Raw genomic sequence first — 13,968 nt, 5'->3', positions numbered from 1 at the left:
AGATACTGTGCTAAGCATTTACTCAAAACAGTTTTCAACGTAATGTTAGTCACTGGCAGATGCTATGCTTTGAAGAACCATGGTATAAATAAATTTCTCGTAAAGTTAATTCTGATTTGTATTTGGGATAGGTTGCAATTTTGCTAAAATACAAATAGATGTATGTTGTGATATTTTGGAGTGTGGGTATATTCTATTCGTGTGTTTTTTATTAAAACAAGGTTTGATGTGTTGGTGAATTTTTTTTCACCTTCACTGTTTGAGGCCAAAACGCAAGAGCAGTTCAAATAATTTGTCCCATGCAAAATACGTCAACCAAGGAATGTTTGCCAATGCAACAGGTGCATAGAAAGTCATTTTGGTAGCAGCTTAAGGGTTACGTGATGGGAACTGCCTGCAAGGACCCGTCCTCTGGTAAATCGAGGATCATTATCCACTTCATAGGATCTCATGAAGCTTTGATAGAAGGTGGTAAGTTCACTTCTCTGTGGGACTACCTTCAACAAATCATTGCTAAATTACCCATAAATTATAATTATTATTTCATCAGAACGCACATACAACCAAGATCATAATTAGTCATCATGGTGTTTTAAATGCCTTAAGATTCTATAATGTAATTGAATGAAAACAAACATAATTAATGTGTTGTGAAATGAGAACAGTAGGATTTTTTGAAGGTGAGGTTAAAGCAAAATAAATAAAGTTGGAATTATACAGTCGTCCATGGAAACACAGTGTGTGTTCTCTTAAGCTTGTAGTAGATGATAATTCTACGTTGCTCAATTGCATGATTCCAAATTATTCTCAAATAAATCGTGGCACTGATGACTTTCAATTCTCCTGCCGAGTGTATGTTGAACCTGGGTAACAAGGTTATTGGCAGATTACAGCGTCTCAGTGAGTTTGCACATACACAAACACTATTAAAGCAACTTTATGTATATGTACGTCAAATATCATTTCATCAAGAGCAGGATAACCGGCGTTATGAGTCCAAAAGCCCAGACTGCGTTGTGAAAGTGAACTTGATTTTCTACTAGACCACAAACTTACTCACTTCACCAGTAATATTTTTTGCACTAATCATGATGTAGCGATCACCTGCACTCACACCGGGGAGGAGCGTCGCACTGAGGTGTCGGGCCCTGACAACACAATGCCCGCATACCCCCATGTGCAACCTCGAGGTAGTGTGCATCAACTAGAGAATGACCCAGTCACAATCGGCACCGCGCCTAAGCCGGTATAAAGTAACCCGAATGAACGCAGGATGAGTGATTTGATAGATTTAACGTTGTTGACTATCATTCTGACATTTTTCATGACTATACCAGGAATGTTTTAATGTCATTGAAACTGTCACCACTATCTCTAGCTCGAATTTGAAGTTTGTGGACGATATTGAATGCTTTGAGTATATCTCAAGTAAATATTTCTCTTCTCTCATTCCTCTTAACACTCAACTTGCCTAAGCATACGATATTTTACATAATTAACGACCTTGTCTCGTTATGCACCTCTGCAAGTTCCAAGAATAAAAAGGGAACAATAGGTAATATCGCATTCCCTTTACAATTTTAATGTTATCTACAAGATTACCAATTATGCCAACGTTTCCGTGTAGCTTGTTTCAAATAAATAATGTGAAGCAGATGAGGAATTTAAGGAGAATGAAAAGAGGCGAATGTTTTATACTTACTACTCGTTTTAGGTAGTAGAGAAACGCATTTAACGTCCAGATCAAGCATCGATAATGGCGAGCGTGCTCAAATGTGATTAGACAATAAGTACACCAAAATCAAAGTTAAAAAGTGATCATTTAAATTTTTATCGACTACTGAACCCTTTAATTCCTCTAAGTGGAGTATGTGCAAACAGAATGGATTTTTTAAGACCATACGAGTACGATGAAATTCACGCGTTCTAGATGCCTCTCGTGTGCGAAGGGCAATGGATCTCAGTAGGACCGAGCATACGGATCCTCTCATGCTTTTTCCAACTAACAGGGTGAATCACCCACGCTATCAATTGGTTAGCCATCGATTCGGCGTGTGCGCGTGTGTGTTGCTCGGTGTCTTCTTGTGGTGCCGTCGTCGCGCGATAAGGCGCCAGGTGTGCCCCGTGTACACCAATGAGAAGTGACGTACGTGCGTGTGTGTATGTGTGTGTGTTCCCTAAATCAGGTCAACTCAGAGAATGAAAATACATTCCTCAATAAGACGGTATAAAGGTGCTTTAACCTCTGCCTCCCCACTTCGACGTTTATGCACCGCATCAATGGCGCCTCCAAAAACGCTGCAAGGCTAAATCAGATGCCACACTCGATTTTGATTTATTAAGATTATTTTGGTTAGCCCTGCAAAGCAGTTAATGTTTTCAAAAAAAATGATTCATAAAATAATTTTTATTCTCCAAAAAGTTGTTTTTACAAAATTTATTCCGGCTAATAGGGAATTAGCATTGCGATAATAGTTTCAAAGTAATTTAAGCAAACACCAAGCAAAACTCGTTGAATATGTTAATAAACTTTAAATAGACAGTTGTTATAAGAGAACCAGTAAGTTCACTTGAATTAATAAAATGAAACTGCAATCAAGTAATAGCATTATTTGGTGTAAATACATGCATTTCAAAGTTTCGTCGCTTGTTCTTATTTTTAAGATATTTTAAGTGTAAGAACAACGATTTTTTAGAAAGCTCAGGAATTCAAAATAATTTTTATCTGGAAGAACTGCTAAAATCAGTATTCATGAACAAGTGAATCAGTAAATGTTTAATTTGGGGAAAAAGTTTTTGCTCTAAGATGATAACTTGATCAAGACTCGAAATTGTCAGCTGCCCATGCCTTATAAAAGCGAAACCCATGCAAGAGTGAAAAGACTGAGCTACTTTAGATAGCCTTTAACTTTGGAAAGATTAAAAAGTTATCTGGATTTATGAATTTTTCTCTTGAAGATGTCTTCGGTACATGCCTAAGGAATTTTGTGGAAATTTATTTATTTGAGAGCCAGTTTTATTAGTTGTCATGTCTCATCTACACAAGAATTGCTCAGTTTTCTGTAGATGATGTGTTACCTCCTCAGAGGTCAATATAGTAACTAAGCAATTTTACGATCAAAAATTTCTTATTATTCGTTTTTTAGTCACACTCCATCTATTCAAACAAATTTCCTGCGCCCTGAGCCATTGGCCTACAGAGCTGCTACTTTTAGGCGGACATTTGATTATGGTGCGCGCAATTGTGACGCTATGGCCACTCTTGGGGTACTTCTCTAGCGCTCTTTTCCCCGCCCCCCCCCCCTCATCTGACCCAGAAACAAAGGAGTCGACCCTCCACCACATGCACGGGCTGCCACCTGGCGTAAATAAATTGCAGGGACGCAGGGACTGGCAAAGATACTACCGGGTCCACCGATTCACCCCCTGCTGAACGCCACCTCTTTGTGCGGCCCACCTAGGACAGAATGACGTAGGAATACTTTATTATATTAAAAAATAAGGCTTAGTACGTTCTATAGCCTACAGTGATGCGAAAGTGCGATAGAAATTTTATAGTAATACAAAAACTAAATCTGTATCATTGTGATTAGGCTAGTCCAAGAGCTTAAAATTATTCATCTGGTTACGAATTTCCAAGATTTTCTGCAAATAAAACTAATGGTACATCGATTTCTTCATTTCTTTTGCCATTACGGATGTGGTTTAATATAATTCAGTAATCAATTTAAGGAGTATTATGCGTTTCTGCCATGAATTTGTTCAAATTATAGGAAATGCCTTGATGAAAATATTTATATTTTGGCACTATTTCATACGCACTGCTTATTTGTACTAATTCAATTCCAGATTGAAACCAATTCACGGGACCACTTGAAGAGGAAGCTGTATTCGATACGGAAAGTCTACCATGCCAACTTCAGACGGTGATGGGGTAAGGGAATGCCGAGCAAAGGATCCAATGCTATCAAATAACATACCAAGCCAGTTTCAATCAAAGTATATTCCCTGTTTTGCCTGCAAATTTCTTATGAGTATACATTCAATTGCATGCGCTTAGTGGAATTACAATTAATTTGTGCTTGTTTTACTAAATAAAGTTTGATAATGTTATAATAAGGCATGGTTTGGTGACAAAGTACTACAAATAAAATATGCCCAACTTTGCAATCAATGCAAAAACAGAATAAGGTAAATAAAATAAGACGATCGTAGGAGATCCACAGCCATGCCTAATATGCAAATAAGTGGTATTTAAGTAGCATATCAATGGAGCGGGTACCAATAGCGCCTTCATGTGTTATATTCTCGATGCTTTAGTCACGGTGGCTTAATGTTCAAACAATAAATAAGCTATCAATTAAACGCCGAAGTCTAACATTCCTTTAGTGTTTGCTATCATTATGCGACTTAATTTTAACCAAACCGCCATTTCTCGTGCCAATAAACTGGGCTACCTTGCCTTGACTAAATTTGGTTATGAAAGTGGGATGGAAAAACCGTTTAGTGCATCCAATTTAAAAAATGGAATATTGTTACACATATTTTATTTCCATTTGAATAGCATTTGCAGTGAACACTTCATGGCATTAGTAAGGCAGCAATCCATTGCCAATTTAACCAAAGTGTCAAACACTACAAATGATGAGTGGCTCTTTATGGAGATACACGTATCCGAATACGAGTTTATTTCCAATACCCATGACAGTAAAGCCAACGAAAGTTCAAATGCAACGATATAACAGGGCTTACTGACTGACCGAGAAAATGAGAAGCATCAATAGTTGTTTTCTTTAACGTCTATAGTAATATGCTGTCACGTCACCAAATTTACTTGTATCGCTTAATGCCCTTTGCAATATGGTATTATTTATAGATGCAAATCATTAGCTACGAAAAGAAATAAGACTATTATAAGGTAAAAAAGCATGATTTTCCAGTAAATTGTATGCCTCATTTTTGTGTATGACCTAAAAATTTCTTAGAAATCTGTATTTGTGCAAGGCAAATGTTATGATTTAATTTTAAAATAAATCAATGTGGTCGGGAAAAGACAGACTTTTGGGAAGTAGACATCCACAGACAAACAAAAAACGCTTCACTTGAAGTAAAGTGGTAAAAACCACCCACACGCATGCAAATAGTGTTTGGTAAGCATTCCGTTACACACCACACTAAAGGCATTCTCTGGAATCGCTGACGCAACGCCAAGTGCTACTTCATGTAGCTGGTTGCAAGAGAGCCACAACAGCAGTCTATGGACGACACTGTCTCGCACCGTAAAAGGTCCGCCTGCCCGCATGTCTGTCAGAACAGTCGTACTGCCATTTCCTAAGGCAAAAATGACTATGTCAATCGCCACTACGTCATGTATACTGTCTTTAACCCTTACATAGATCAATCTCTGTCTACATTTGTGGCAAGATAAGTTTATTTACTTTCAGAGGGCACATTCACCTAAGCTGCCTGAATTGGCGACAGCTAACGACACGCATTTGTTCTTCAAATCGCGTTTTGTGGTTCACTTGAGTGCGGAACGAATGCCAGAGTCCCTTGACCGGCCATACACAGATCAGAGAAAGAGCATGCAGAGGTTGATAAACAACCACTCTTCTCCGCACTCCTCTGTGGGAGGCTTGTAAGGGCTGATTGTCTCATTTAACCACAACGACAAGAACTACGACTAAGATGATGCCCAATTCCGCGCGCATGCATGTGTACACATGCATTATGTTCCTGTGTGTGCATGTGTAATGTGATTTATTGAGAACGCATTTCGCGTACACCCCCTTCATGTACGCGCAGTTCAATAATCCCGTCTGCCCACCCTTCCCCTTCTATAGGGCCAATCCGCATTGACCTGCTCTGCGCCAATTGGCTGAGTGTGCGGTGGGCTACGCGATTGGTCAAATATTATCGCAGATGCGAAATAATGAAAAAGTAGCATCCGCTGATTTTTGACGCATTCACCAAAGACAATGAATGTGTGGTTTCCATTCAGTCATGGTAATGGTAATGGAACAGACGAATCCATAATACAACGTATTACGGAAGAGCCATCCGCCAACTGTGCCTGCAATGCGGTCCCGAGAACTTCACAGTTTTGGGAATTGGGTGGGAAAGAGACTCATAGTGAACAGTTCACTCCAACTGTCGCAACAACTACTACGACTCCTCTGATGTCAGCTGCTGCCGCAGCGATGGCTCAGAGCTTCTTTACAGGGGAGCCTATTGGCGCCACAAACTCCCCGTTGGATTCCCTACTAACGACGGCAGCTGCTTCGAACCGACACCAGGGGACCTGCATGAAGGCGGAGGGTTTCGCTTCCTCTAGGCGCTCCCCAGCAAATTCTGTGGTATCAGAGCAAAGTGCTCCTTCCCCTCACCGGAACTTTTTTTCACCTTCTGCGGAAGGTTATCCACAAGGCTACACGCACCTAACTATTTCCAGAATTGAAAATCCAAATCTGCCTCCTCGTACTCTTCCCCAACCTCCACCCCCTCAGCCACCCCATCCGCCACCGAAATACACCTCTGGGAGTGGGATTCCCTCCAACGCAGACTCAAACCCTGGAGCCAGCACACCTGGAAACATTGGTGGAAGTATGGAACAAATCTGGCCATGGATGACTGTAGTCGGTAAGTGACTTTTCCTCACAGAAAGATGCGGACTCTTATTCTCTCTCATGTTGGTGTATCAGTTTTTCTCCTTTCCAGTCTAATAACGGTACAATTGCTTATTTGATGTGATTGTTATCAAACCGTCAGCAGTCACAAATAATTAAGGCAAATGATTACCATGCAAATATTTCTTTCAAGACCAATATTGGCCTTGAAATCGTCCGTACATTTATTGGTCTGTTAATCATTTTTGGGAGATCACTTATATACAACGTCTTTTTCTCTTGACCTTTAAGAGACGATTTTAAATGAGCTTGCTTTCAACTTGTAAGTAGAGAGGTTTCCTATAATTTCATATTCATTTCTCGAGCATAGACTCAACTTTTACACCATGGTGTCGAGAAATTGAACTTACTTATTCGGCAATAAGGTATTACTGTTGATTTCGTGGTAGACAACGCTCATGGTGATGTGTTAAGTGTGATACGCAACCTTCTAAATACAAGATAGTTGAGCTATTAGACCTAATATCTATTAGGAGTAGGCTTATAAACACTCACGATTAATTAATTAAGCACAAATTTTAATGTCTGGAAAAGGCATTTTTCCTTTATTTCTTAGAACCACTTAAACAATTTTACAAAATTTTGCCGTATACTTGCAATGCATCACCTCCGAATAGTGTTACAGGAGTTGTTGCTGCTCGGCGCGAGTTGCAAAACTATAAGATTAATATTACTTGACATCTCAGTGGCTAATTTAATTAAATAACGGTTAATCACATGTATCTGTCATTTCCTTAAAAAGGAACGTTTTTCATATTCAACTCAATTTAACATATTAAATCAGATAAACAAAATTAATAATTATGGAAATACTTCCCCTTCCTACTACTAAAGACATATTCGCCTTAATTGCCTCTCAAAAATTTACCTAGAAATCATTAATAATGATTTGAAATGAATCTTGTTTTATTACATACTGAAGTTAACAAGCATCATAATGTATCATTGCCACTTAAAACGCTCTCTTTACTGATTACCAAAGATTAAGTAAACATTGTTTAAGATCGTTTAACTTGTCTTTATATGCGTGGAACGGTGGTTGTTATGCATGTACTGGAAAGAAAAAATGCTATATGTTGGTTAATAATTCAAAACAAGTTCATTTTGTGTAACTTTACCTCTGGCATAAGGCAGACTCTCTTACAGCTAGTGCCTCTAATTACAGGGATTGCTGAATGTGGTTTGAGGCACCTTGTTGTCTAAATAAATTTTACGGAAATGCAGGAGATTTAGCTATGAAAAAGTGCTGGACTGTTTTCTGGAATCGAAAGGTGTGGTTTCGTATCAGGTTTTGATTCGGTTCAACCCTCACCCATCACTCCATCTATCTAAAAGCCCTGTCTCTGATTATCCATTTGAGCATTTGGGTATGCTGGAGTCTTAAGCAAAAGGAAGTTGTCTTCTAAAGTCCTTTGTTTGCATTGTTAATGGTGCGTGCGGCTTCTCAAATGACATCTCCTAATTCAACTAATGTTTAGATGATTTAAAATGGATAGGAAAACCGATTTGAATTCTTATTATGAAATATATAGTTTTAGTGAACAGTCTACAGGTATTTATTTTAATTACGTCGCCATGCTCTACATAAATGGCTATTGTAAGGATATCTATTCAAATAGAATGTGTTTTCACATTCGTATCAGTGATACATTTGCCATTTTAAAAATAATTAGGATTATTGTACCGTGAAAATTTTGTGCATATGAAGACTATTTACTTCTTTTTTTGCTGTTGCAAGTCTACGAATGGTTAAGTGGATAATTTCCGTATGGCAGTAGTGTTTTTTGTGAGTTAGCTTAGCAGAACGAGAGTAAATTTACAACTGGCTCTCAAATGCTCAACAAACTTAGTGAATTTGGCCGATCCACATCAAATACCGTTCTTCAGGAATGCGGTCCAACGTCAGGTGGTATGCGTAAATTATGATCAAGCAGTGAACTTGCGTCTTTTCTTCGAGTGTTCCATTGCCATTCCTGGGCATTTCCCTAATATGTGCCTGTAACAGAGGGCTGCAAAGTGTCCACCAAACACCCAGCCTATTTGATTGTGTGTGTGCTTGCTTGTGCGTGTGTGTGTGTGTGTGTGCGAACGTGTGCCTACACGCATGAGTGATAATTTATTGGCGTTCCTCTCCAGGTACTGGGCGGTGCATCAAAGACGCATTGACCCAGAAATGCTAATTTGAAAACAACCGTCTAACTCCCCACTAATTTGCGTTAACCTTTACACTTCATCTCCAGTTACTTCAAGAATGCATCCTTGCTCAAGTCACTAAAGTCACGAATTGGACATAACTCTTTGTGACTTCACTGTCTCATGACGAATCTTCTTTAGCTTTAAACTATTAGGAACCAAAACGACTCACACGACTCAAATAGTGGTTTAACTTTAAAAACCTTAGCCCCATGATGCATAAAAAGATAATCATTTTTGACTTATGTTTCTGCGTTTCTTCTCTCAAAGGCGCTTAACTGGGTGTGTTTCGGATTTATTGCAAAATATTTTGTCGTGATATGCACTTTATGACACTACACTTTAAGCCCCAACCAAAACGGTCTTTCCATGCTCTGCTTTTCCATGCTAATAACTTACTGAGCTTTTTAAGCATTCGCTTAGACTAGTAATTATTCAGAATATTTACTTTCTGACTTTGACACTAATAAAATCCATGATGATTTAAACGTGAGAAATGAGGTATGTGTACATGTGTAGAGGTTTCCAGATTCTAATATGATATGATTCGCCGTTGTTAAGCTGACAGTATGAAGACAATAAAGTGTTAATGGGTTACACTTAAGCTTTTTTATTTACGATGTCTCTAAGGGCGGTCTTTACATTAATTCGCATACTTCATCCAATGGCAAAGGAAACAATTTGAAGCTAGGCAATGAAGAGTGTTTATACAAAATTAACATTAAGCACAAGTGGGCATAACTTATTAAACAGTTGGCTAAGTTACAGCCTATCACACCATACATCCGTGATCGAAGGTCTTTCCAACAGTACATAAAATCCTACGTGTTCGCTTAAATCTGATACGTAAGTTGATGCGATACCATCACTTTTGTTTATTAAAGGTCAATCACTTAGCCACAAATCTAATGGATGCTTAATTATCCCACTTTCTAAAATAAACGCCAATTTTTAAAAGTTTGCCCGTTTGTTTTCAAAAGCAAATACAATTATGATGAACACCAAAATTTCCTTGAGGGATTTTGTTTGCATATCATTGTTAGTCTTGAATAAATTTTAATTTTTCTTCATGAAACCAACAAATGTAATTAGGGATTTATTGGAAGAATGGGGTTTCACTAAACCGATTAAACATTACTTGCAATTTTTTTTGCAACCATGAAAGTGCGTAAGTTTAGTTTCGTAGATAAGGTTGCAGTACACAAGAGCATAAAGTTGGGAAAGCAGGTAATGGCTAAAACAAGAAGTTCATTTTAACTACTTTCTACTTTTCATATTTGCCAATACATTTTTTTATCTACGGTTGTTTTTACTTTCTACGTCTGCTTTAAATTAGGGTACGTTCAATAAGCAAAAAAGCTCATTTACAATTTCGAGATCATTTTTTACAGTCAAGCAGGAATTGTGGCCTATACTCAAATGTAGATTTTATCATATTATAAGAACCAACACTTTTTAGCTGAAGCAGTCGACAGCCGTCATGTTGCAGTTCATTGACTGAAAACCCTTCAACAGTTTCCAACGCTAAGAAAATTATCGAGAAAAATAATCTTAGTTCAGTGTAGATAAGTAGTATTTTGTGTACGCAAAAGTGGTGATAATGGTAGTTTGAGCAGATCTTAAGTTATGAATTCAAAAGTTTCTTGCAAAGCCTCTGCAAAATTTTTACCACGATAAAATGGAATTTTAGATTCTACGATGTAAAATTCGCTAATAACATGGAATCAGAGTGGGCATTTCGGTGGCAAGGGATTAATTGTCGACGGAGACTTTAGGGATTCAGGGCATCGATACCTTTCATTTGCGCAGTATAAGTGATCTCTTGGTTTAAGCCACTACTAAAGAATCCCTTGAGATTGCATATCAACTGAGGGTATGGCTTTTGCTTGCACTAATGCCTATTGTTGAGCGTCCGCAGTCAGTCAATTCCAGTATGATTCGAGAGATCATAAAGGCACATGCTTGAATCTTTCGCTGATTGCGAAATTCCGTTTTCATTGAAATTGTTTAGTGAAAGTACTCAAATTATGCTCTTAAATATTATGAGTATTTAGAAAGCTAAAGTTGAAGTTTCAGTTGGCTTTGTCGAAGTGTGTTTGTTTAGAGACCTGCTAAACTCGCATGAGCAGTCGCCCTCATGGTGCCCGATTGGGGACGATAGGAGTCCACCCTAAACTCACCCTCCTCCCTGCACACCCCCTCACACATATAAACATGTGCACACACCTCGGCACCATCTTTACCCCACCCTCCTCTACGTGCACAGTTGATTCCCGGCTTTGCGAAACGTCGCAGTCGAGAATTAGGTCATGTTGAAAACAAAAGAGAATCCATCTTGTTGCGAAGGCGAGTCACTAGGTGTAACAATCTCGAGAATTCAAGTAGAAACGTCTATTTGAATCACGGTTTCCATCTGTTAACAAAACAACGATTTGGCTTTAACATAACTGTTGTTAACTATGATAAAGACAGCCAGGTTACCAAAACCAAGTTTTAAGGTAGTTTTGACAGAGTCTTCAATGTGGTCGGAAATTAAATTACCCTATCAGGTAACTAAAGAGCAACTCAAAAGCTTTCGGAGGGATATTTCAATACAATGGAATCCCAGCAAAATACCGAAATTGCTTGATTGTGACTTTGATCAGTGCATGATGCGAGCTATTGATCAATCTCTTTTGAAATCTAGCTCATGCGTAACAGTTGTTCGACCAATGAAACTCGTTCACTAAGATTGCGAATCGAAAATTGGCGAGAACAGGCGTGGGTTTCATGATCGACACACAGACACACACATCACCTGATCGATAATCGCACTGGATGGACGGGCACATCAAAGGCGATGGGAGGCATCTTTGTGCGTGGGTACCACACACTGGCACGCTTGCGCACACCACGAGCCGACACAGTCGTTGTATTTTGGTGATGGATTCACCCACCACTGCACCACCATTCCCTATTCCCAAACCCCGATAACGGAGCAGAAGGGTGCACCGTGATGTGCCACGCTATGCCATACCCCACCATGTGGGGGAGGAGGATAAAGATGGAAAGGACGGATGTTTCCGCATTTTTCGCCAGGGAAAAGTCGCTGCGTCATAGGTCACCGCTAGGGTCCGCACAGCTGCCACACCCCAACTGTGCTACTGATCAAAGCGCCGCTTTAACCTTTTCTGCTGGAGTCTTGTGTGTATGTGCGTAGACAAGCGCAATTGCAGGCGGCATCTATTTGCAGTTGTGAAATCACTATTCCAACAGTACTAACGTTTATAGTCATTAAAAATTTGCATTTTTTTATTGTCTGTGTGTAATCTGGGAATATCAAATGCTTAGCGTACGTATTACTTCCCTCTTGCATGATATTCTGGTCCCCTAAAGAAATTTTAAGCAGTCGAATAAGTAACTTAAATTGTACAGTGTACAGATTTGTACAGTGCGATGTGTGAACTTGCGATCATATTCAGCACCGTAAACATTCCAAGTTCATAGAAATTTTACGCAAACAAGTGCAGGCTGGATGATTTAAAGGAACCTTCGTATCATGGTGTAGTTAAAACTTCGTCTAGCATTTGGTGGGGCAAGCGTTATAATTACTTAAAAGAAGCTCAGCTTGTCTGAGGAAGATTGAGATTGCACCAGTCAGTGTGCAGCACTCTTGGATTAATGCCAGGTAATGCAGACCTGTACCCACACATGAAACATTATTCTTCACCGTCCGATTCTGTAAAATTGCTTGAATAATTTTATTATTGCACCTATAACTGTAAAGTGGAGCCTAGAATCAAAGTAATAGGTATTTTAAGTTGTAACGTATCACTGAGGCTCAGCCACTTAAATGGTAAAATAATTAATTCATGCATATCAAGTCCACTTGTCACTAAGTAAAATAATTAATCTTCAATGAGATTAGAAAAGCGTTTCATTCATCTAGACTTACAGGTACTCCACACTATTTTTTCAGAGCATAATTTTATTGTATTATCTTCCCAATATATCGGTTTTCGGTGGTGTTTCTTTTTGTTTACACCACCAAAAAAATCATTTTGCCCCATGAAATAGCCTTTTCTATGTGGCGTTTAAAGAGATAGGGGCAGTATTATGTTGCAAATCTCTGGCGTTTGGAGGTAATAGTGAATCTCTTTCCAGGAGGTACGTGGTCATCCAGATGGAGACGGAGTAATCGGGAGAATAATATTACCAAAATCCTCATCAAAGATGACGCTAGGCAACATCACTGAGTACTGTAAGATCGTGAAAGGTCACAACCCGTCACTCGTGCGGATGCGTCTGCATGCGATGCGTGCATATTTTCGCACTCGATAGTTGATTTTGTAAGCGAGGCTACTTCAAAGCCATGAAACGGTGGTGTAGCAAATAATCCATTTCCCTTCTTTTCCTCACCGGTCTGTTAATGTTGATTTACTGGTAATCATCTGAAAAAACGCCTTTTTCCTTACGACTATGCAAATGCTCTATACGAGAGACAATCACCATTTGCGGTTTGCATAACTTATCACGACGGTTGCAGCCGTGACCAAACCATAGAGCACTTCAAAATCCCCTGTGTGATAGTGTACACTTTTCTGCAAAAATTGGTGAATCGGTTCTCAATAAAAAAAAGTCGAACTGCTTTAACTATTTCAGTAGGATAAAACCATCATTCATCATAACTTGAAAATGCGTTCTTTTATTTACGCTACCATTATCTGTTTCACATTAAATATTAAAGTTTCATTAATTAGGCTTTTAAAAATCAGTCATTGTCACTGGGCCCCCTCAATGTGAGTTTTGGAGACAAAGTGCAAACCGAACACTTCTAGTTACATACATTTCCGTACGGCTTTTCACAGTTTTTTTTTTACGTATTTTTACTTTGGTTGATCTATTTTAATGAGACTTAATCGCCTGCACCGACTCTGCATCAAGTGTTGAATGGGACTCACTACACGTCGGTCGCCTCCTTAACTTGAATGAAGTAGATTTACTTATGTATGTGTGTTATATGTATTTTGTAAGTTTATTTTCATCTGATAGTGATCCCATACCTAGCCCACGCTACCTGATATGTATCGATATTCTGACTGTTTTAAAC

The 13,968-nt window shown here is 38.8% G+C and overlaps 1 protein-coding gene across 1 annotated transcript; it reads left to right on the top strand. All coding sequences in view use genetic code 11, as the record gives it.

Annotated features, from left to right (window-relative positions):
- Positions 1-5,978: 5,978 nt before the first annotated feature.
- EGR_01312 (hypothetical protein) lies at positions 5,979-7,364 on the top strand (the record flags this gene model as incomplete). The annotated part of the gene is made up of 2 exons (XM_024490561.1): positions 5,979-6,639; positions 7,243-7,364. 2 exons carry the CDS (start codon positions 5,979-5,981, stop codon positions 7,362-7,364), a joined length of 783 nt encoding a protein of 260 aa, XP_024354885.1.
- Between the last annotated feature and the right edge of the window lie 6,604 nt (positions 7,365-13,968).

This window comes from Echinococcus granulosus (genome assembly GCF_000524195.1).
Source record: "Echinococcus granulosus chromosome Unknown EG_S00005, whole genome shotgun sequence".
NCBI classification, from domain to species: Eukaryota; Metazoa; Platyhelminthes; class Cestoda; order Cyclophyllidea; family Taeniidae; genus Echinococcus; species Echinococcus granulosus.
This window is presented reverse-complemented; position numbering and strand designations above follow the sequence as displayed.